The sequence below is a fragment of the Chinchilla lanigera genome, unplaced genomic scaffold (assembly GCF_000276665.1).
Source record: "Chinchilla lanigera isolate Chin_1 unplaced genomic scaffold, ChiLan1.0 scaffold00080, whole genome shotgun sequence".
Lineage (NCBI taxonomy): Eukaryota > Metazoa > Chordata > Mammalia > Rodentia > Chinchillidae > Chinchilla > Chinchilla lanigera.
The window spans coordinates 4644161-4666611 of record NW_004955481.1 but is presented as its reverse complement, the minus strand read 5'-3'; the positions used below and the strand labels follow the sequence as shown (position 1 = coordinate 4666611).

Genomic DNA, 22451 nt, shown 5'->3' with positions numbered 1-22451 from the left:
TGTGTGTGTGTGTGTGTGTATATCCCCAGCCCCTTTAAAAAAATTTTTTTAGACAAAGTCTTGCTAAATTTGCAAATTTCCCAGGCTGGATTGGAACTTGCAGTTCTCCTGCCTCAGCCTCCCAGAGTGCTGGTATTACACGTGTGTGCCTGTACACCTGGCACCCAGTGTAATCTTTTAATAAAAAGAGATATAGCTCAGTGGCACAAGTGCCTGCCTGGCAAGTGCAAGGTCCTGAGTTTGATTCGTGGTACCAAAAAGAAAAGAAAAGAAAAGAAAAAAACAATCCATACATTAATAAAACACCAGCCAGATCATGCTACTTTCTCAGTTTAAAATCCTTCAGGGTCCTCCTACTTTCACTCGTGCCTCTGGATAAAGCCCAGGTTTCTCTCAGGGCAGACAAGATTCTTTCCAAGCAAGCAGCCCTCCTGGAACACGTCTGGGTCCCCCTGCCTTGCTGTTTCCTCTGTGTGCTTTCCTCCCACCCAGCCCCTCTGCTCAGCAGCTGAACCACCCATCCCCAGCACCCGCTCAGCACCCCTCTCTGGAAGCCTTGCCCAAGCCCGATAGGAGGAGGCTCAGGGAAGGGGCCCTTTCTCCTCTGGCCTCCCACTTTTCTGCTCTCTCCTTTGCAGCGGTGCATGCCAGGCTGCCACTTACTGCCCCACCCTTGTTTCTGAGCCCTGAGAAAGCTCCCTGCCTCCAGCGTCCTCCTTCAAGGGGCAGAGGGCAGGGGGTGCCAGCCATCCCCACTCTGTGCAGACCTTCTGTCACCAGGAGGAACCCAGCTGTGCTCCTCTGAGTCTGTTGGCATACACGCTCCTACCTGACTGCTGCAGGCTGTGCCGTGCCGTGCCGTGCCGTGCCGTGCCGTGCAGTGCCGTGCCATGATGCCACAGTCCTTGTCCTCTCCCACGCCTGCCTCTCACTCAGGGTCCAGAATCTGCTCTGTTCCCTGACATCTCTGTCTCCGTTTCTGCCTCACACACCTACCCCGGTTCCAAATGTACCAGGAGCACATTCCTCTCCCAGCGCCAGCCGTGCCATGCGCTGGTGCAACGCATTATAGCATATTCGCACCTCCTCACTGCTGAGAGCCCTTTCCTGCTTATGCTGGCCCAGCCAGGTAGGTGTTTCTCTATTCCCATTTGTAGATAAGGAAACTGCATGAAGGGATAGCTGTGGGCACAGCAGGAAAGTCTCAATATTTCTAGGGAAAAAAATCAAAGTCAAGAAAAGTTAACGAACTTTCCCAAGGACATATAACGATACAGCTGGGCCTGGACGCCCAGCTTTTCTGGTTCTGAGATGTGCGCTTTCCCACTGCAAAAGAAGCAAGCAGATGGGGTTAGAAACCCCTCTGAGGCTTTAGCTCCTCTGCCCACTGCTGGCTCTAGGGGAGTCCACCTGGCCAGCCCCTGCTGCCCCACAGACCCTGCGAGCCGCTGGGGGCAGAGCTGGGTGTGGCTCAGGTCTGTCCCTAGGGCTTGCGTCGGTCACACACTCACTCAGGGTCAGGATCAGGTTCAGGGTCAGGGTCAGGGTTAAGGTTAAGGTTAAGGTAAAGGTACCAGGCTCCCTGCTGGGATGAGCAGAAACAGATTTGAACCTGCTCCCTGGAGAACATAGTCTCATCCTTTCATTTACAACACAAAATGTTCACTGCAGCTGCAGGGAGTGCTGTGCAGAAGAGGAACCAGGAGCTCAGTGTACAAAATGTAGAGATTCTGCTCCAGTCAGGAAGCCAGCGGGGCTTCCCTGAAAGAGGAATAGCTGAACTGAGATCTCCAGAATGAATAGTTGTCAACTAAACAAGGTGGAAAGGGGAGAGAAGTCCAGAGAGAGGACATTACATTCAAAGGCCCCTGGGCCAGAGGGAGAATGGAGTATTAGAGGAACCTGAAGAGGACCAGATTGGCTGGAGCAGAGACAACCAGGAGGAGAGCACACAGACATAAAGTACACAGGCCTGGGGGTTAGCTCCATGGTAGAGCACTTGCTTAGCACTAACAAAGCTTTGGGTTTGATCCCCAGCACCAAAATCAACAATAAAACAAACACAGAAAAAAGAATCAGTGCTACAATGCTGCAACCAAGGAACAGAGCCGAAAGCAACCACTTCCCAGCCTTGGGGAGGAGGAGGTAGTGATTGGCAGAAAGGAGAGCAGTAGTTTCTGGTAGAAAGAAAACTTCCCTACTCTTTTCTGAGCTCTAGTCCGGGGTGATGGCACATGCCTATAATCCCAGCATCCAGGAGGCTGAGGCAGGAGGATCTCTGTGAATTTGAGGCCAACCTGGACTATACACTGAGTTCAAAGCCAGCCTGAACTACATAATGAGACCCTGTGTCAAAAGCAAACCAACAAACAAAGAACTAGGGTGGCCTGGAAGGACAAGCCTGGCCCCTGAATCCCTCCTTCTAGAGCAAGGATACTGACCTCGTAATCAGACATATTAAGGGGCTGAGGAGAAAGGGACTCAGTGCGGTCCCCTTCAGGAGTGCCCACAGGGCTGGCACCTGACCCAGGCTGCCCCTCCGAACACTGACAGCAGTCTGGCTTCAAGAAACTTCAACGAGGCAATACTACGCCTCTTTGTGTCTTGGTTCCTGTCCTGCTCAGAATACTGATTTAACATGCACAAAATAAAATGTGTAGAATTGCAATGGAAACCAATTATTTTGACATGGTTATCAAAATACAGAAAAGTATATTGCAATTCAGATATATGTGCCTTCTTAGTGCATTAGAAGGACCGAGTGCTGGGTTAGGGATGTAGCTCAGTACTAAACCTGGCCTGGTATGTGAGAGGCCCTGAGTTCCATCCCCAGCACTAAAAGAAAAAAAGAAAAGAAAGATCTAGCATTTGCGTAATGACTACCATAATTGTGAAATGAGGAGTATAAACAGTATATTGAGATGTATTCCAAGATAACAGCACAACAACTGATCTGGGCAGGTATCCAATATTTGACAGCCTCAATAAAACATTGAGCCAGCTGCAGCGGCACACGACTGTAATCCCTCCTTCTTGGGAAGTAACTGCAGGAGTCTCATTTGCGCCCAGACGTTCTAGCCCAGCCTGGGCAGCATAGTGACCCTCTCTAAGGGGAAAAAATCTGCAAAAAAGTTATTGATAATACCATTAACACTGTAGTTGGGCCTCGATTTATGATGAGATTCTATCCCAAGAAACCCATCATGCTGGGCATGGTGGCGCACGCCTGTAATCCCAACAATCGAGAGGCTGAGGCAGGAGGATGGCTGTGAATTTGAGGCCAGCCTGGATTACAAAGCAAGTTCAAGACCAGCCTGAATTACAGAGCAAGACCCTGTCTCAAAAAAAAAAAAAAAAATCATAAATTGAAACTGTCCTAGCATGGTTTAACCTCACGTACCTTAAACGTGCTCAGAACAGTAGCTTACAATTAGGCAAAATCATCTAACACAAACCTATCTTAGAATAAAGCTTTGAAATATCCCATGTAATTTGTTGGACATTGTACTGAAAATGAAAAACAGAACAGCAGTATGGGTGCTCACCATTAAGGGATGGCTAATGAACGTTAAAGCAGGGTTCTACAGAACACATACGGTTTGCACATCACAAAGCCAAAAACATCTCATTATTTTTAAGTTGAGAACAGTCTGTGCTATGATTTGTTGACTATGTTCTTTAGCTGGGTCTTTTTTTTTTTGTACTGAGAATTGAACTCAGGACGTCGCCCTTGCCAGGAAGGTGCTGTGCCACTGAGTTAAATCCCCAACCCCTTTATTTGGGTCTTAGTGAGAAGGTGAAATGGTTTTTCCCATTCAATTTCATGGATTCTTACAATCCCATGTCCCAGTTATGAACACCATGGCACAGGAAAATTAAGTCAGCAGGTCAGGCTTCAGCTTGATAGACTGCCCAGGAGGTGGGAGGGGGACACAGAGCCAAAGCCCCCTGGGGTCAAGGAAGACTTCCAGATGGAACTTTGAGACAGCTTTGGATTTTGATCCAGAGATACAAGTGGACAGAACCCGGCATAGTTATAAAGCAGGGGTGAGGGGATTACAGGTTACACTGGCACTCACAGGCAGGTTTGGCTATTAACAATTAATTCCCTTTAAGGTGTGGAAATGGGTCATCAAAAGTGAAGCACCTTAGCTGGGTGCAGAGGCACGAGCCTGTAGTCCCAGCGCTCAGAAGCCTGAGGTGGGAGGATCGCTTGAGCCCAGGAGTTTAAAGCCAGCCTGGGTGAACATGGCAGGACACTGTTTTTTTTTTTCTTTAAAATCAAGCGAATCTCCTTAACAGAGTCAGGCCACAGGAAGTGGCAGGTCCTCAGAAGCTCACTGTGTTCTGATTCAGAACCCCACTCCTCCTTACACAGGGAGAATGAGACTGAGGATGCCTTCAAATGGAGGCTCTGAGTTCAGGGTAAAAGCTGGGGCCCAAGAACCAGACGGCCTGACTTCTCCACTTATTATTTGTGTGACTTTGAGACATTTATTTGCACCCTTTTCCCCCCCGTGTGAAATGGGAACAATAGTCAGTACAGCCCAAAGCAACTAAATGTGAATTTAAAAAACACTTGAGTTTAAAAAACACATGGATCACAAAGTAGTCTCCTTCTGCAGAGTTTTCTTCTTGGTGTTTTGTTTTTCTTTTTTCTTTTTTTTTTTTTTTTGTCTTCTTGAGACAGGGTCTCATTATGCAGTTCAGGCTGGCCTTGAGCTCACTTTGGAGCCCAGGCTGGTCTCGAACTCGCAAAGATCCTCCTGCCTCCGCCTCCCGAGTGCTGGAATTACAGGTGTGCACCACCATGCCCAGCAACGGTGTCTTGTTTTTCTGTTTGTTTGGCTTCTTTGAGACAGGGTCTCATTATGTAGTCCAGGCTGGCCTTGAACTTACTGTGTAGCTCAAACTGGCCTCGAACTTGTGGTGATCTTCCCGCCTCAGACTCCCAGTGTTGGAATTATGGGTGTGTGCCACCAAGCCTAGCCAGAGCTTTCTGTGTGAATCAGCACAGTGACTGCTCCCCCAGACCCCCTTCAGTGTCTGCCCAGAGAGTTCTAGGTGAGGGAATAGGGGACTCCAGGGTCCAGGGGAGTGGCTTGCCCTTAGCTCAAGGGGAGGTTAAATAACTGGCCATCCAGTTGCTGCAGGCAAGAAAGTGGGTGAAGAAACACCAGCATCAGCAGAATCCTACTAGGGGAGGAGAGGGGTGGATCGCTGATCGAGGGTCAGGGAGGCCCCACCCCTGCAGCTGATGAGTTCAAGTCCAGGGTGAGTGGGGGGTAGTGAAAACAGAGCTTGCAGTCAGCCAGTATTGGGGCAGGCTCTGTGCCGTTGTACCGGGTTCATACTGCACAGCTCCAGGGCACCTTGCCATTTATGACGAGGGGAGTGCTCTTGGGAAGCACCTGGAGTTGCGCAACCCACGTATCCTACCTGAGTTCCCATCCCAGCTCTGCCCCTCCCTAGTTTTTTGACCTTGAGCAAGTCACTGACTGTCCGAGCTCATCCATAAAGTGAGACCACCACACCCACCTTAATGGCTCCTAAGGGTTCAATACGAAGTTCCTAAGAGTTGCTCATTAAACAGAAGCTTCACCTTCCCCAAGGCCACCACTTCTGCCCCTCCCAGGGGACCCTTTTCAAGCTTCAGGACACTGAGAGTGTGAGGTGCTGAGAGGCGAGGGCAGCTTGTACTGGGTGGAGAGAGAGGGCAGGACAACTGAGACCGGTAAGAGAAGGGGCCACAGTCCGGTCCAACTAATCCCTGCATCTGCTCTTCTTTGGGTAAACAGAGTGGGCAGGTGCCCCTTCTCCCGGAGGGCTCCTCTGGCTAATGATTCCTCAGTCCTCAGAGAGGAGCTGAGGTGGGTAGGCCCCTGACGTCTGGCACCCGCCTGTCTGGCGTCCATTCCTACCTCGTGTAGGCCTGAGGTCAGGCTTCTCCGGACTCAGAGACCTTGTGAGGAAAAGCATGGTTTCTGGTACCTCAGGTGATCCGTCGCATTTGCTCCACTCTTCCTTGCACAGTGCGGGGTGGGGGAACCTTTCACACATCCCGTGAATGTGGATGGAACTTCTGGAGTTGTGTCGTGCAGCAGCCAGGCCAGGATTGCTAAGAAGGAGGCCCTGCAGCATTCCCAAGACTGGGCACGATGCATTCATTCAGACAAGATTTGCGCCGAAGTCCCTTGGGTCCTGGGCTTCAAGGATCTAGGTGCCACAAAGCTGACCCTTGTCTTTGTTGAACTTACCTCCTAGCAGAGGAAACGAACACTAAAGAGTCGTACAAGTAAACACATTCTTACAGGCAGTTATAAGAGCTAGGGAAGGCAAGAGTGTCCTGGGTCTGCTCTTTCATCTGGCCACACTTGTCTCATCTCAGGACCCTCACCTGGGCACCCTGCAGGCCCCTTGGGCTGAATGAGGCCTTAGAACCAACTCCAGACACTGGTGTGGCTGGATTATAATGTCTGGACCCCCAAGGTTAAAACAAAGATAAGGTGTGCCCTCTCCTGCCACCATTTTATATTTATTTATTTATTTATTTATGTAGGTCTTTTTTTTTTTTTTTTTTTTTTTTGAGACAGGGCCTCACTATGCAGTTCAGGCTAGACTTGAGCTCACTTTGTAGCCCAGGTTGGTCTTAAAACCACAACAATCCTCCTGCCTCAGCCTCCCGAGTGGTGGGACTACGGGCATACGCCACCACGCTCGGCTCCTGCCACCATTTTAAAATGTGACCTCAGGCTTGGGAATCCATGGGTTTCACAAGCTCTCCCCATGCTGCGACAGATGGCCTGGTTTCTCTGTGGGGCAGGAGGGGCTGAGACTCTGGGACACAGGCCTGCCCCTCTAACAACTCTTCTGCTCCCTTCCCGCCCACAGGAAGCCTACTGTGGCTACACCCTCATCCTCATGGCGGTCTTCTGGTGTACCGAGGCTCTGCCCCTGGCTATCACAGCCTTCTTCCCTCTGCTCTTTTTCCCTCTGATGGGCATCATGGAAGCCTCTGAGGTAAGCTCCTCACATCCATGGAAGGAAGGGCTCCCAGGGAGGGGGTCTTTCCTAGGAGCCCTGGTAACCAAGGATGCTGCATTATAGGCAGGGTTTGTAGAAGAAGGGTCCTTGCCTCTGCTTGATGGCTCAGAGAGCACTGAAGGAGGAATCAGCTAGAAGACCAGGGGGAGAGCATTCTAGAAAGGCATGTGGCTCATTCAATGAGGGCTTGGTTAGGGAGGTGCACAGCCTGGTGTAGGAGAAGGGCCTCGTCAGTCAGCTGAAGCCAGGCATGGTGGTGCACTCCTGTAATCCCAACACTCTGAGAGATTGAGGCAATCTCAAGCCCAATTTGGGGAACTTAGCAACTTAGCAAGACCTTGACCCAAAATTAAGAATAAAAATGGCTGGGGATATAACTCAGTGCAAAGGCCTTGGGATCAGTGTCTCGTACCACAGGCACAAAAGAAGAAAAAAGAGAGAGAGAGAAAGATAAGAAAAGAGAAAAGAAAAAAAAAAAAAGTCCAGCTGAAGCATTTATAGTGTCTTTCCTGGATATCACAAGGGATTAGTTCTGAGTCCCTGGCTGATTCCAAAATCCCAGGATGCTCAAGTCCCTCGTATAAAATGTCGTATTTACAGATAGCCTACACCTATGCCCATTACATTTCAAATTACCTCTAGATTGCTGGTAACACCTAATGCAATGTAAATAGTTGCTATACTGAATTGTTTAGGGAATAATGATGAGGGGAAGTGTGCATGCTCTGTATAAACATGATTTTTTTCAAACATTTTCCATCTAAGTTTGTTTGTATGCACAGACGCTGATGGCTGGCTGTAGACTACACCTTTAGTTCAGGGGCTCCTGAGCTCAAATGAACACTACAGTCACCTGGAAGGCTGGGTAAAACTCAGAAGGCTGAGCCCTATCCCTGGGCTTCTGACTCAGTAGATCTGGGATAGGGGTTTTTGGTTTTTTTGGTTTTTTTTTTTTAAGACAGGGTCTTGCTATGCTGTTCCGGCTGGCCTTGAGCTCACTTTGTAGCCCAGGCTGGTCTCAGACTCACAACGATCCTCCTGCCTCAGCCTCCAAGTGCTGGGATTATAGGCATGCGCCACCACTCTTGGCTTTTGGGATAGGGTTTAAACATTTAATCTCTGACAAGTTCCAGGTTATGGTAACGACATTGGCCCAAGGATGACACATATGCTGCTCTACTTTTTTTTTTTTGAGACAGGGTTTCACTATGTAATTCAGACTGGTCATGAACTTGTGGCACTCCTCCTGCCTCAGCCTCCTGAGTGCTGGATTACAGGTGTGCACCAACACACCTGGCTCTATTTTCTAGAAAGATCATGAAATGTTCTATCTCCCTCTCTCAATCCAAGGCTTGAAACAGGAATGAATCGGGCTGGATTGTTTCCCAATTATCCTGAGGAGAGAAAGAATGAGATTAGCAAGAAAAGGGGACCCTGGTTAATATCAAATGGCAGATAATCCGAAGGCCATTTCCATTTGAGAGCCCAGGGAATGCTACTGTGGGGAGAGGTCACGACCTGCACCTCAGAGGCCCAGGGCATTGTGGGAGACCGCAGGATCTTCCTGCCTCTCAGTCCTGTCTCTGCCTGGCAGATTGGCCTTGAGTACCTCAAGGACACCAATGTCTTGACAATCGGGGGGTTGATGATGGCCATGGCTGTGGAGCACTGGAACCTGCACAAACGCATCGCTCTCCGGACACTCCTCGTCATTGGGACGCGGCCCGCTCTGTGAGTTTCCACAAACTGCAATGGGAGGAGCGGAGTCCAGGGGCACTCTGGGAAGCTGGAATGGCAGTGTGTGCGTCTGTCCGTCTCTAGGCTGATCCTGGGCTTCATGGTGGTCACAGCCTTCCTGTCCATGTGGATCAGCAACACAGCCACCACAGCCATGATGCTGCCCATTGCACATGCAGTCCTGGAGCAGCTGCATAATACACAAGGGGACACCCAGGGAGAATGTGATAACCCCACCTTCGAGCTCCAGGAACCAAGTTCCCAGAAGGAGGAGACCAAGCTTGGTAAGACAGAAGAGGCAGACCTTTCCCAGCCCCTCAGTTCTTGCGGAAGGTCTGAGGGGCACGTCCATTCCCAAGGGTGATGATCTTGGAGACTTGGGGAGAGTAGAGTGAGGCAAGAGCCTCAGCGACCAACTTGTTCCAGATGGCCTGGAAATTTTCTTCTCTTAAAATGCCAAGATCCATGGGCTGGTGGGGGGCGGGTAGCTCAGCTTACCATATGCAAAGCCCTAGATTTGATCCACAGGACCATGGATAAGTAGATTGATTGAGTGACTGACTGATTGATGGATTGATTGATTTATAAATGCTAAGACTCACGTGCTGCGAATTCCCTCAGCCCAAGAGGCGTGGTCACTCCCGCAAGAAGAGAGCTGGAGTCTGGGTGGGCAGCAAGGAGTCTAGTCTCTATTCTTCCTGCCTGGTTTGGATAATCCTCTTTCCTTCTCTGGGCCTTAGTTTCCCATCTTTCAAAAGAGATTGGGCGGGCCAGGGATATAGCTCAGTGGCATAAGTGCCTGCCTGGCAAGCGCAAGGTCCTGAGTTCGATTCCCGGTACCAAAAAGAAAAACAAAACAAATCAAAAGAGGTTGGGCCGGGTGGTATCTGAGGGTACTCCCAACTGAGGCTCCAGGGAAGGCTGCATCTGCTCAGACTTGGGGTTGGCCGGCTTGTGTGTTCCTCCCAGCCCAGTTCTCAGCTGTCCACCAACAAGGTGCCCTGGAGGCCATAGGGCCCCAGACAAGCTCCCCGGAACTGTCCTTGGGCCCGCCCCCACCTGAGCTCCTCCTTGTTCCCAGAAAATGGACACGTGGCACCTGCTCATTCAGAGCCAAGAGCCAAGAGGACAGCAGAGCAGCTCCGCTTCACACAGGGTATGACCCTATGCGTCGCCTACTCGGCCAGCATCGGGGGCATCGCCACGCTGACCGGCACCACGCCCAACCTGGTGTTGCAAGGCCAGATGAACTCGTGAGTGGCAGAGGTGGTGCCCAGCAGGGGTGGGATGCACCCTCACTGGGAGGCAAGTGGGATCGGGTGGTCGCTGGGGCAATGTCACACAGCAGCCTGTGTCTCCTTCAGGATCTTCCCCCAAAACCCCAACATCGTGAACTTCGCCTCCTGGTTTGGCGTTGCCTTCCCCACCACGGTCATCTTTCTGCTGCTATGTTGGCTGTGGCTACAGATTCTCTTCTTGGGTTTCAAGTAAGTAGTGGGGTGGATACGAAAAGCCTAGGTCCTTGCCTGTACCCCTGAGAGCCTCCTGTTGGGTTCAGATGTGGAAAATGACCATGCCCATGAGAAGGCCCCTGCTTCCCAAGGCTCCTTGTGTACTCATTTGAAGGAGTTACTGGGAGGAAAATATTACCCCATTTAGCAGATGAGCACACTGAGTCTTGAATGGTCACAACTAGATTTGTCAATGCCAAGACTGAAAGCCAGGTCTTCTGATGCCCAGGCCAGACCCTGTCCTCTCACACTCCACAATCCCTAAATAAATGTGGTCAGTTATAGGAGCATTTGTTCTCCTACTGCATTCCTGGCCCACTGCATGTTGGGTAGTGAAAATACTGAAAGGCATTGTACAAAGACTCTGCAGCTCCCCATCTGATGGATGATATGGGGGTAGGGTAGGACGGAGGGGGGCACCCAGGGTAGTGGAGATTTTAGAAGGCTCCTGAAGGAGGCAATGTCTGAGCTGACCCTTACAGGACCACAAGTCATCCAAGTAGAAAATGGGGTAAAGGCATTCCAGACAGCAGAAACAGCTGGTGTAACGCAGAGGTGCTGGGCATAGTAGCACACGCTACTGGGAAGGCTGAGAAAGGAGGATCACACATTCAAGGCCAGACTGGGCAATTTAGTGAAACCCATCTCAAAACAAAAAGGAGAACAAAAAATTTGAAAGAAGGAAGGAAAGAAAGAGAGCAACAGAAAGAAAGAAAGAAAGAAAGAAAGAAAGAAAGAAAGAAAGAAAGAAAGAAAGAAAGAAAGAAAGAAAGAAAGAGAAAGAAAGAAAGAAGAAGCACACCCACAAGCTGTGTTTTGGGGAATTTTCATCTCCACAGAATTCTGTGGGGATGAAACAGAAATATCATAAATGAGTATCAGGGCTTGAAGCTCAAGAGGCAGCAAGGAGGAGCTGAGAATGATGGTGCATGCTTGTAATCCCAGCATTATGGGAGGCTGAAGCAAGAGGATTTCCTGGGCTACATAGCGAGTTCAGGAGCCCAGCCTAAACTACAGAGCAAGACCCTGCCTGGAAAAATAAATAAATAAAAAAGAGTTAAGACCTTGTCCTTGAGGCCAAGGGTAGAAAATAAGTTTCCTTCTTTTACTTGTAACCGTGGGCTTCTCATAGTCACTGTGTGGACTTCTCAGTTGAAAATCACCAGAGATACTGCTAAGGCTGTTTGAATCGAGTCTGTGATCGATTAGTGATGTCTACTGGGCACACAGGCCAGCAGAGGTGGTATGAATGGTACTACACTGTACTCATTATTTGTCCTGCCTTCCCAGGCATAGGGGAGCCATTGCAAGTTTTTAAGTATCATTACTGTACTTTGGGCAAATCACGTGGGCAGTTGCAAGGAGGCTGAATTAGGCTGAGAGCTGGTACAAGAGATCAGCGCAACGCAGGGCACCATGGACAAGTGAAAGATGTATGAAGCATGGTCTTTGCCCTTGAAGAGCTCACAGTCCAGCAGCTAAGTGAGATTTACCAAGTGAAAACTTAAATGCCTACACATGTTAAGTAAGCAGCACAGGGAAGCAGGCCATACCTTCCTCCACACTGACGACAATGTGGGTGGAGTAAGGCTGAGGCTGAGAGGATTCCAGAGCCAGAGAGGAGGATGGGAATTTCCTGAAAAGCTGCTGAAGGAGCAGAGCTGGGAGGAGGGCTAGGAGGAAGCCCTCCCGACCCTGGGCAGGGAGGACATAGCCCAAGAGACCTCTTGGAGGAAGAATGTCAACGGGGCAGAGGAGAAAGCCCAAGGTTGGGGAAACCCAGCTTCCCTGGCTAAACAAGGACCAAAATCCCCCTCCAAGTCCTCTGCTCTTCTCCAGGATCTTGGGTGGAGTGCAATCTTAGAGGCATGACCCCACCACGCCCTGTGCAGGCCTCAGGCTTGCATGTGGGCTCTCAGAGCACCTTTGCTTCCTGCCTGGGGCAGGTCTCTCATGAGCCACCCCTGCTCTCTGCCTGCAGCTTCAAGAAGAACTTTGGCATTGGAAATCAAGGGGAGGAGAGAAAGAAGGCAGCCCTTCAAGTCATCCAGTCACAGCACAGGCTGCTGGGCCCCATGAGCTTTGCCGAAAAGGCTGTCGCTGTCCTCTTCATCTTGCTGGTTATACTCTGGTTCACCAGGGAGCCAGGCTTCTTCCGTGGCTGGGGTAATCTGGCTTTTGCCAACAGCGAGGGGGAAAGGTGAGAGTTGCTGGGGGGAGGAGGGGAACACACCTGAGGCGCAATCCTTCAGGGGGGGGAAGGGAACAAGGCCTCCACTGAAGAACAGGGGGTGATTCTGGGGGCAAGGGGAATCTCACCAGGCTTGTCTACAAGAGGGTTCCTCTCCACCACCCTTACACTGTGAGTATCCCTGAGCCACTAAGCCTGGCCTCCCTCTCCCACCCACAGCTTGCCATCCGATGGAACCGTGGCGATATTCATCGGTATAATTCTATTCATTGTGCCCTCTAAGATCCCAGGGCTGACCCAGGACCCAGGTAAGCACCTGGCCTGCAGCTGGGAAGGTTTTCCAGGTAGACTTAGCCTTCGGGCATGGAATGGACATTTGACCACATTTGGCGGGAGTCAACAAAGTCCAGAGAGGTTAGGGTGACTTTTCTAAGGGTACAGGGGTTCAGGGGCAGGGTGAATTGGGATGTTACAGAACTACATTCACGAAGCTCTGATGGGCACCCACTCAAGGAGGTTCCAGCAGAGGGCGGGGCGGGAGAAGCCTGTGGCTCTTAGTGACCTGTTCTTCTCTGCTTGGGGAGTAGAAAACCCAGGGAAGCTGAAGGCCCCTCCTGCCCTCCTCACCTGGAAGCTAGTGAACGAGAAGATGCCCTGGAACATCATTCTGTTGCTGGGTGGTGGCTTTGCCCTGGCCAAAGGCAGTGAGGTGAGAGACTCCCAGCTCCTCCCCAACCTGTTGGAGGGGAGCTCTGTGGCAGGAGAGAAGGGCCCTGTTTCTGTACCAGAGAAGGGAAACAATCCTCACTTGGGAGGAGGTCCCCACCGTGGGCAGAACCTCTGCAGAAGCTGGAGGGAAGCAGGTGACAGCCCCAGCCAGGAAGGAGAAAGGATGTGCCCTCAGGATCTGTGCCCGGTGGGCTCTAAAAGCCAAAGGGAAGGCAGGTTTCTCTGGTGAGTGGGATCCTTCTATAGCCCCTTATCCAGGCCAAACAGAAAATGCATATTCACTGCAGCAATGGGGTGACACGGTCCTCCTGCTGCAACCACCAGGGGGCGCCATGCTCACACCCCACCGGGATCTTGGGACCAGGCCATCTTTCTCCAGAGACTCCATCCAAAAGAGGGAAACAGATTTTTGAAACTGCAGCCCTGGGCCTCCGTGTTCTGACTGAGCACACCCACTGCGCAGACAGGAGGCAGCTGTCAGGGATCCAGGTCAGGGATCAGTGCAGGGTCTGTGCTTGCTGACTGCCAGGCGCCATGCTCGGGACCAGCAGAACGAGGTGAAGCCTTAGGTCCCTGCACAGCAGTGCAACGCTAGCAGCGGGGCTTGCAGACGCTTTACAAAGGAGAGCAGGGCAAGATCTTGGTCTCCCCTCCACTCTGCCTCCCGCTAGGACCAGAGTCCCCTTAGCCCAACCCATTGGGTTGGGAGAGGACAGGAAGAGGGCTACGGCTGTCCAGAGACCTTCTGAGAGGCGTCAGGAAGACGAGGGGATGGGGAGGGAGAGAGATCAAAGGTTTTCATTTCTACAAAGCCCCAAGCTCCCCAAGAAAGTCCTTGGGCCCCCCTCCTAGCTTCTCGCCTGACCCTTCACCCCTCCCCAGCCGCCCCAGGATCAGCAGAAGGGCCCATGATTCTAGCTGGATCCTGTCTTCCCTTCAGAGCTGTCTTGACTCTGAAGACAAACACGTTAGGGCAGTACAGGGCTTGGGGTCTGGGCAACCCCGACTCACAACACCACTGTCCCCTGCCCACAGAGATCTGGCCTGTCGGAGTGGGTGGGGGACAAACTGTCTCCACTGCATCACGTGCCTCCTCCTGCCACTGCCCTCATTGTCTGCCTCCTGACTGCTACCCTCACCGAGTGCATCAGCAACGTGGCCACCACCACACTCTTCCTGCCCATCTTGGCCTCCATGGTGAGCTGGCCCCGTAGACACCTCCTCCAGGCAGTCTTCCTGTCCTCTCCCCCGGAGACCTCCCAGGGACCTGCCGCTGCACCTCCTCCCCTCTCCTGGAGAGGACCCCAGACTTCCACCCTTCTCCCCATCTTACACTCTTGGGCCTCAAGGCCCTCTAGCCCCTGACTCACCCCATCCCTGGTGACATCACCCCCTGGGTATCCCGATGGGGCTCCACGGTGGCCTCACCCACCTCTCCACCCCAGTCCCTGTTCTGGCCATTCCAGAGGTGACGAGGCAAAATTGCTCCCTGAAGCGTCCCCAGCCCCTTCCTCCCCAGGCGTGTTCCCGCAGCCTTTGATGACACCTCTGGAGCCCCTTTGAGATCCGTTTTATGGGCCCCTCCCCTCACTACGCCCCACAGGGCAGGGCTGCACACTCATCCCCTCCAGAGAGGTCAAGGGGCCCTTCCCAGGTCACATTTCTGACGGCACTGGCAGCTTCATGACCTGAGAGTATGTTGGGGGATGGAGCTGTTACCCAGAGGAGGGAGAATTGGGGACCATGCCTCGCTCCCCAGGATGGGGACCGAGCTCAGCTCTGCTCCACTGCTCCCCCTGCAGGCTCAGGCCACCTGCATCCACCCGCTCTATGTCATGCTGCCCTGCGCCCTGTCTTCCTCACTGGCCTTCATGCTGCCTGTGGCCACCCCGCCTAACGCCATCGCCTTCTCCTTTGGGGATCTCAGAGTGACTGACATGGTGAGTGGCAGGGAACACAAACGCCTCTCCTCTCCGTCCTGCCTGCCTTCCATCTCTGGGGACCACATAGTAGCTGAAAGCCTCTGAAATGCTCAGAGGTCAGCGGAGGGCCCTGTCTGGCTGAGGGCACAGAAAGAGAGGCTGGGCTGTGATCCCTCAGTTGGAAGATTGTCAAGCCCTGCAGCACCGGCCACAAGCAAGGAGTAGGACCTGAAGGTCCAGCGTCAGGCCCCCATGCTCAGAGAGATGAATTCAGAGAGAACAATCCCAGAAGCTCATGAGTACCCCCCCACCTTTCTTCCCTGTTAGGACTGGCAGGAAAGCAAGGGGCAAGGGCATTGCCTAGCACTGCAGGTTAGACCAAAGGCAGGACTTCCCAGGGAGAGGTTTGCTTGTGGGAGGACTCCTGAGCACTCCAGAATGCCTGCAGTCCGGGCACTGGTGCTGCTCAGCACCCACTCGGTCTAACTGACTCTCCTCACCTCAGGCCCGGGCCGGATTCCTGCTCAACATCATCGGGGTGCTGGTCATCATTCTGGCCATGAATAGCTGGGGCATCTCTATATTCAGCCTGCACACCTTTCCTTCCTGGGCCCAGTCAAACATCACCCAGTGCCTCCCCAGCCAGCCCAACCTCACCACGCCCAGCCCCTAGATGGGGGTGCAACCTGGCCAAGCCCACCTCCGTCCCACTCTTCTGAGCCAAGAGGAGACACCCAAGCTCCAAACCCAGGGCCAACAGTGTATGTGTGTACACAATCCCGTGCGTGTCTGTGAGAAGGTGTGTGCACTAGCTGCAGAGGATCAGAGGAAAATGAGTATGTCTGTATTTGTATGTACAAGCATGTGTGCAAATGAGAGCGTCCTACGGAGCTCTGTGTGCAAGCTTCACAGTGTACGTGTGCGCATCTGCAGAAAACCGCATGTCCTGCCTTGTCTTCCTGGCTCGGAAACCAGACCCCTTTGCACATATTTATTGAAACTTGGGGTTAAAGTGGCCTGGAAGCAAGGCCTGCTATGGGCACAGCCTTTGGGACTCCAGACGAGCCTCCCAGGTTGGGGAAGGGTTCAGATGTTCACCACATTAAAGCTTTTTTCAGTAGAGTCTGAGACAGTCTTTTCAACACTACGAGGTTCTGGCCTGGGTTAGAAGGTACGGGAAAGGGCCGGCGTCTGTCCCACATGGTGGCTCCCTTGGCACCCCTCCCGCCCCCAGGAGAAGGTAATGGTAGGGCACCCCCGCCAGGGCCCATCGGAGTGGGCGCAGCCACCCAAGAAAGCAGCACTGACATCACCAGCTGGCTAATTGGGAGCTGCCAGTCTCTGCGTGTCTTTGGGAAAACCGGCCTCCCCGTTCCCAGAGCACTCCCTGGGCATTTACATAAAACCCTCTCTCCCTGCCAATTCCTCACCGACCCTTCCTCCAGCTGGAAAAACCAGTCCCACCGGACTGGAGGAGGCAGGCTGACCCATGCCAGGTGCCCGGAAAGATGGACCCTCACCCCAAATGCCAGCTGCAGTAAGACAGGTGCAGGCTAGACTGGGGAACAGGCGCAAAACTGTCATGACTTTCAGAGTTAAAACCAAAACCAGACAATTTTGGATGACTCTGCCTCCTTACCCTTGCCCCTCCTCTGCCATTCCACCCCACATCCTCATAGACTCCAGAGTTTTCATCTGGAGGTGATACTACCCATTATCTACTCCGGGAGTTCAGCATCCCTTACTGGCCAGAAGTCCATCTGTGTGTCTATCCTAAGTCTCTGTCACTGTGGACAAAAAGACAAAAAAAAGAGAAAGATTTAGTTCGGGTTTCCCCTTGGGCTGGGCTTTCACTCCGTTTTCCCAGAGCTGACGGTTCATGGGGAGTGCAGCTGGGAGGGGGCTGCTGCTCAGGGGAGAACACTGCTGTCCCCGGGGGACAGGGGATCCTGACAGGACATGCCAGACATCCAGGAGAGTGAGGAGTGTCAGGCGAGTGGTTCCGCCCCCACCCTGGCCCCCAGGCTGGCATTCCTCATGCATGAAGCACACTGTAAATCAGGGCTCCCATCCAGACCCACACTAGGACCCTCGATGCCCCAGGCAACAGTCCCCCCACTGAGCGTAGGCCAGCTCCAGAACAGCAGGGCTCCCCAGTGGCTTACCCACAATGCAGTGGGTCCCTAAGCAACAGACTCTTCTATCCCCCTCAGCACCTGCAAAGTGCTGTGCTATTCTGCTACTGCTTTCTCCTGGACCCTGCATGGGTACCTGTACTCCAGCTTTGGCTGGGGAAAAATTTTCTTGGGGTGCATGTGCCCCACCCACCATTCTCCACTCCATAGCCATCCGGGGTATGAAGCTTGCCCCAACTTCTCAGAGGAAGGTGTACAAAAACCAGCCTGAGGGTCTAGCGGCCAGCTAGGTGGCAGGTGCCCTCGCAGGACTCAGGAACCAAGCCTCCCCCAAATGCTCAGAAACCGCCCTCCTCAGCAGGCAGGAGTGTGGCCGGGTGGCAGGCAGCACCTGTCAGCCTAATCACCGTCATTAGCTGGGCAATAAAGCAGCATGGACTGGGCCAGCCTTTGAAGGAAGGGCCTGTCGGCCGGGGTCAGGCGTGTACAGGCAGCCTAGCAGCTCAGGCCCTGTGTGCACACACTTCAGCTGCAGCAGGTGGATGAGGATTAGGGTCTTCAACTTTTCTCTTGATTTCCTGCTCCCCATCATTGATGATCTCCTGGAGGTAGTAAGAGGCTTTGAATGTCTCCTTCCTGCAGAACTTGTCAGCACTGGTGCTCAAGAACTTCTGAGGTCGTGAGTTCCCAGGGCCTTGGGGACAGGGGCAGAAGAAAATCAGTGAGGCTGGAAACAACTTGAGGACAACAACCAGTGGAGCCCACCCCCAGCTCCCACACGGGGCCTGGTGCAGTGAATGTTATACAAATGAGTGAATGCATTGGATGCATAGCGAAGCTTCTTTCTCCTGGAAGAAAGCTGGACAGGCCACCCTCAAAGACCCTTGCCGGACTGCTGTGTGTAGAGGGCTATGTGCCTTAAAACAGTGTCTTGGCTTCCGTGGGCCACAGTCACTTCAGGGTCAGCAGACAGGCCCAGTTTTCTGAGTCAACTCTTACTGTTGGCCTCTGCCCCTGCCTCCAAAGGCCCTGGGGCTTCCCTGTTTCCAACCTACTCCTGCTGGGCCAGGAGGCAACTACAGCAACCCAAAAGCACAAGGAAGTAGCTTTCAAGCCCAAGCAGGAGAATCCTGCAGGGTGGAAGAAGAAAGCTTCTAGGGAGATGGGAGCAGGGCTGTCGGTCCCACTCTCTGGTTCACTTTGAACTGTACCGCAGGTCACAGGCTGTTCTAGGGCCTAAAGTCCTCGGCTCCAGAACCATAAGTTCTCAGTCTCCCCAAAGGCTCCGAGGGGAGGCTGCTTCCTGGAGAAGGAAGGGCAGCACAGCCAAAGGGGACAGAGGGTTGGGTGGCACAGGGCGGGGACACATGGAGCTCCAGTGGGGAACCAGCTTACAGGAGATGCCGCTGTGGCCTCCTCCGTAGCCTGGCCCCCGTTAGTCATGATCATCAGAACCACAAAGGTTTTACTTTGTCGTGGTGGTTCTGGATATCAAACCCAAGAGTGCCCTACCACTGAACGATATCCCAAGCCCCCACCCCCATTTTTTTTTTTTTTTTTGGTCTTTCTGAGACAGGGTCTCACTATGCAGTTCAGGCTGGCCTTGAGCTCACTTTGTAGCCCAGGCTGGTCTCGAACTCACAATGATCCTCCTGCCTCAGCCTCCTGAGTGCTGTGATTACAGATATGCACACCACGTCCCGCTCCCCAAGCCCTTTTTATTTGTTATTTTGTGCCAGTGTCTCACTGAGTGGTCCAGACAGGTCTCTAACTCGCAATTCTCCTGCCTCCGTGACTTGAGTAACTAGGATTACAGATGTGCGCCACCACACCTGTAGAACCAAGGGGCAGGGAGGCTGAAGGCCTCAAAAGTGTGACACCCTCCCCCCCCCCCGCCAACCTTAGGGCCTGGAGGTTTGTGGTACAGAGGTCAAGGGAGGAAAGGGAGTGAGAAGGCTGATTGGAAAGATCATGACAAGGACACAGAAGAGTTGCTGTTAAGGCTGGGGAGACCCCTAGACATGATACACAGAATCATATACAAAAGAACCCATCAATACCTGTACAGGTATGCACACCTGTGCACGCATAGTCACACAGATGATTCTCCTATGCACCAAGTTACCAGCTCTTGAAGCTTTTCAGAGTCACACACAGAAACCCCACAGACAGACTCACAGAAATTTTTGAGACAGGGTCTCGTTATGCAGTTCAGGCTGGCTTTGAGCTCACTTTGTAGCCCAGGCTGGTCTTGAACTTACAACAATCCTGCCTCAGCCTCCTAAGTGCTGGGATTACAGGCATGTGCCACCATGCCCAGCTTTTTGACATTTGTACATCTGCAATCATTCAGTACTTCTGCACACAGAGCCAGACTTGCGTGTTCTCACAAGTACACAGATGCTCATGCACACTTACACATACGTTCTGGCATGGACACATCTAGCAGCACACGATCACTCTGCACCATGGCGACATGTGAGCGTGAGAGCAGAAATGTCAATACCTGCACACTCACACAGAGGTACACTGCACTGTACTTTACACAGACACTGACTCTAGTGAAAAATACACACACACACACACACACACCTGCTTGATTCTTCCAGCCTCTACAACCTGCAAACTGCCTCCTACAGCAGGAGGGATTAAAACCAGGGGAGCAGTCAGGTATGATGGTCCATACCTGTAATCCTAGCACTTGAGAGACTTGAAGCAGGAGGATCGCTGTGAGTTCAAGACCAGCCCGGGCTACAAAGTAAGCTCAAGGCCAGCCTGAAAGGCATAATGAGAGCTGGTCTCAACAATAACAAAAAAAAAAAAACCAGAGGAGAGAACCCCTCCCCATCTAGCAGGACTCTAACTGAGTTCCTTCCCCACCAAGCTTGGAAACTCCCTGAACTTCCCAGGGGGTCACCCAACCAGAACAACACAGACCTCCTATCTCAGCTCCGCACCTCACACCCTCTGACGTGGAGCTTCTCCATCGTCCACAGCCAAGGAGCTGCCTGCCGACCCCAGGAAGCCCACTCTGATTGGCCCAGATCCCTCCAAACCTCCTTTGACATGGAGTCCCTGTGCCAGCAACAGTTGGGCCTTGTTCCTCTGCAGATGTTCTTTTTTTTAGGGGGTGGGGAAGGAGTTTGCTGAGGCTAGAACCCAGAGCTAGAGCATGCTAACATGATTTACCACCAAGGGCCACCCCCAGCCCGTAGCTCTACATCTCTGTTCTTTTGAGGGGAGTTGGTATTTTAACAGTCTCACTGTGTATTCTAGGCTGGCCTTGAACTTGCTAATAGCCCAAGCTGGCCTTCAACTTGCAGTCCTCTTGCCCCAGCCTCCTGAGCACTGAGAGTACGGGTGTGTACCTCCACACCTGGCTTCTGTAGATACTGAGTGTCTCCCATGCCCATGGATTGAGACTTTGCAGACCAGGGAAGAGGCAGAATCAACCCTTGGAACTCATTTGGAGGACAGAAGTCCCGCTTCCACGAGCACAAGTGGATAGAGGTGACCCATCCTGACGGGGGATGCGTGGAAGGCGACCTTTCCTCCATCACACTGGGGCGCCCCAGCGTGGGAGCAGGCTCCTGCTCTGGGACCCCCCAGAGTCTTGCCCCTCCCCTGGCCCCATTCAGGCTGGAGCCCAGCTCAGCTCCATCTGCAGGCCTGAAAAGAGAGCCTGGGAATGGGGGAAACAGACCTGTGCAGAGAAGCCCTTCCCAGGGAAGCAGAGCCGACGCTGCAGAAGCCAGAACTGGGGCCAGATGCTAGGACAGACTTTTTGGGCCTAGGAGAGAACTCCGAGAGGCCGATGTGACAAGGGAAGGAGAGGATGGTCCTATCCAGGAGGAGGACAAAGACCTCACAAATCTTACAGTTCAGACGCTACGGAATTCCCAAGGCTCTTGCTCCAACTACCAGACTAGCAGCAGTGAGGAAACTGTGCTTCCCAAAGGGAAGAGGGAGCCAAAACCCACACCCACTCCTGGGGCAGAGGGAGAGCCTCTTTCGGAAGCGGAAGAATTTCACCTCTCTCACTAGCAGCGGAGCCTCGCTGGGGAGAGACGACAACCGCCGTCTCTCCGTGCGTCCTCCGAGGCCTTGGCAGGGCCCTGGACCCCGCAATTCACTTGTATTTTCCTGATTTTTAACGAAGTTTAAAATCTTTTCACTTGTTTCTTTTTTGGGTCATTTTTACTTTGCCTATGGATTGCCTATGTATATCCTTTTCTATCTTTTCATTTATTTACAAGAGTTCTTTATATAGCATGAGTATCAACCCTTTATCTGCTATATATGTTGTAACATTTTCTTCCAAATGGTTTTTTTGGCTCTTAACTTTGTTTATGTTATACTTTGCTATAAATAAATTTTGAGTTTTTCATGAGTCAGGTCTCTCAATATGGCTTCTGGATTTGATGACACGCTCAAGAATACCTCTGCCCTCCAGAGTTTAATTAAAATGTTTCCTTTTTTCTAAGTATTTGTATCGTTTTCATTTTTGCTTTAGATCTTTAGTCCATCAGGATTTTTTTTAATGTATAGCATGCAGTAGGATTTAACTTTATTTCTTTCAAATGGAAAGTCCATTACCTCAGCTCCATTGAATTTTTCACAAGTCCATCTATTTTTTTTTTTTTCCGATACCAGGAGTCGAACTCACAACCTTGCGCTTGCCAGGCAGGCACTGTGCCACTGAGCTAAATCCCCAGCCCCATCACAAGTCCATCTATTATTGAGCTTTTTACTTTCTTTGTGTCTTTCAGGCACTTTATATCATGTACCAAATTCTCATAGATGTCCAAGTTTATTCTCCACTCCATTATCTTCAGTTAATTTTTTTGTGTGTTTCTACACCCAAATTGTACTGTTTTAATTGTGAAAACCTTGCTGGACATTTGGAGACTGGCAGGGCAAATTCCTCCTATTAGACTTCTTTTTCAGAAAGACCTAAATCATATACATATATTTATTGTTCCCCTAAACTTTTTTTTTTTTTTTTTTTTTGTCTTTTTGAGACAGGATCTGGCTATACAGTGTAGGCTGGCCTTGAGCTCACTTTGTAGCCCAGGCTAGTCTCAAACATGCAACAATCCTCCTGCCTCAGCCTCCCGAGTGCTGGGATTGCAGGCGTACACCACTACGCCCAGCTTCCCCCAACCTTTAGAATCAACCTGTA

General features: G+C 51.9%; 1 protein-coding gene across 1 annotated transcript in view; it reads left to right on the top strand.

Annotated features, from left to right (window-relative positions):
- Positions 1-16256, top strand: part of Slc13a2 (solute carrier family 13 (sodium-dependent dicarboxylate transporter), member 2) — a 24086-nt gene extending 7830 nt beyond the window's left edge. The window contains exons 2-12 of the mRNA XM_005402752.2: positions 6892-7020; positions 8639-8775; positions 8866-9065; positions 9863-10034; positions 10146-10268; positions 12274-12492; positions 12703-12791; positions 13071-13192; positions 14248-14409; positions 15015-15152; positions 15640-16256. Of these exons, the coding sequence (XP_005402809.1) occupies positions 6892-7020; positions 8639-8775; positions 8866-9065; positions 9863-10034; positions 10146-10268; positions 12274-12492; positions 12703-12791; positions 13071-13192; positions 14248-14409; positions 15015-15152; positions 15640-15807 (1659 nt within the window). The 3' untranslated portion in view covers positions 15808-16256. The remainder of the gene's footprint in view (positions 1-6891; positions 7021-8638; positions 8776-8865; positions 9066-9862; positions 10035-10145; positions 10269-12273; positions 12493-12702; positions 12792-13070; positions 13193-14247; positions 14410-15014; positions 15153-15639) is intronic.
- Positions 16257-22451: the final 6195 nt, after the last annotated feature.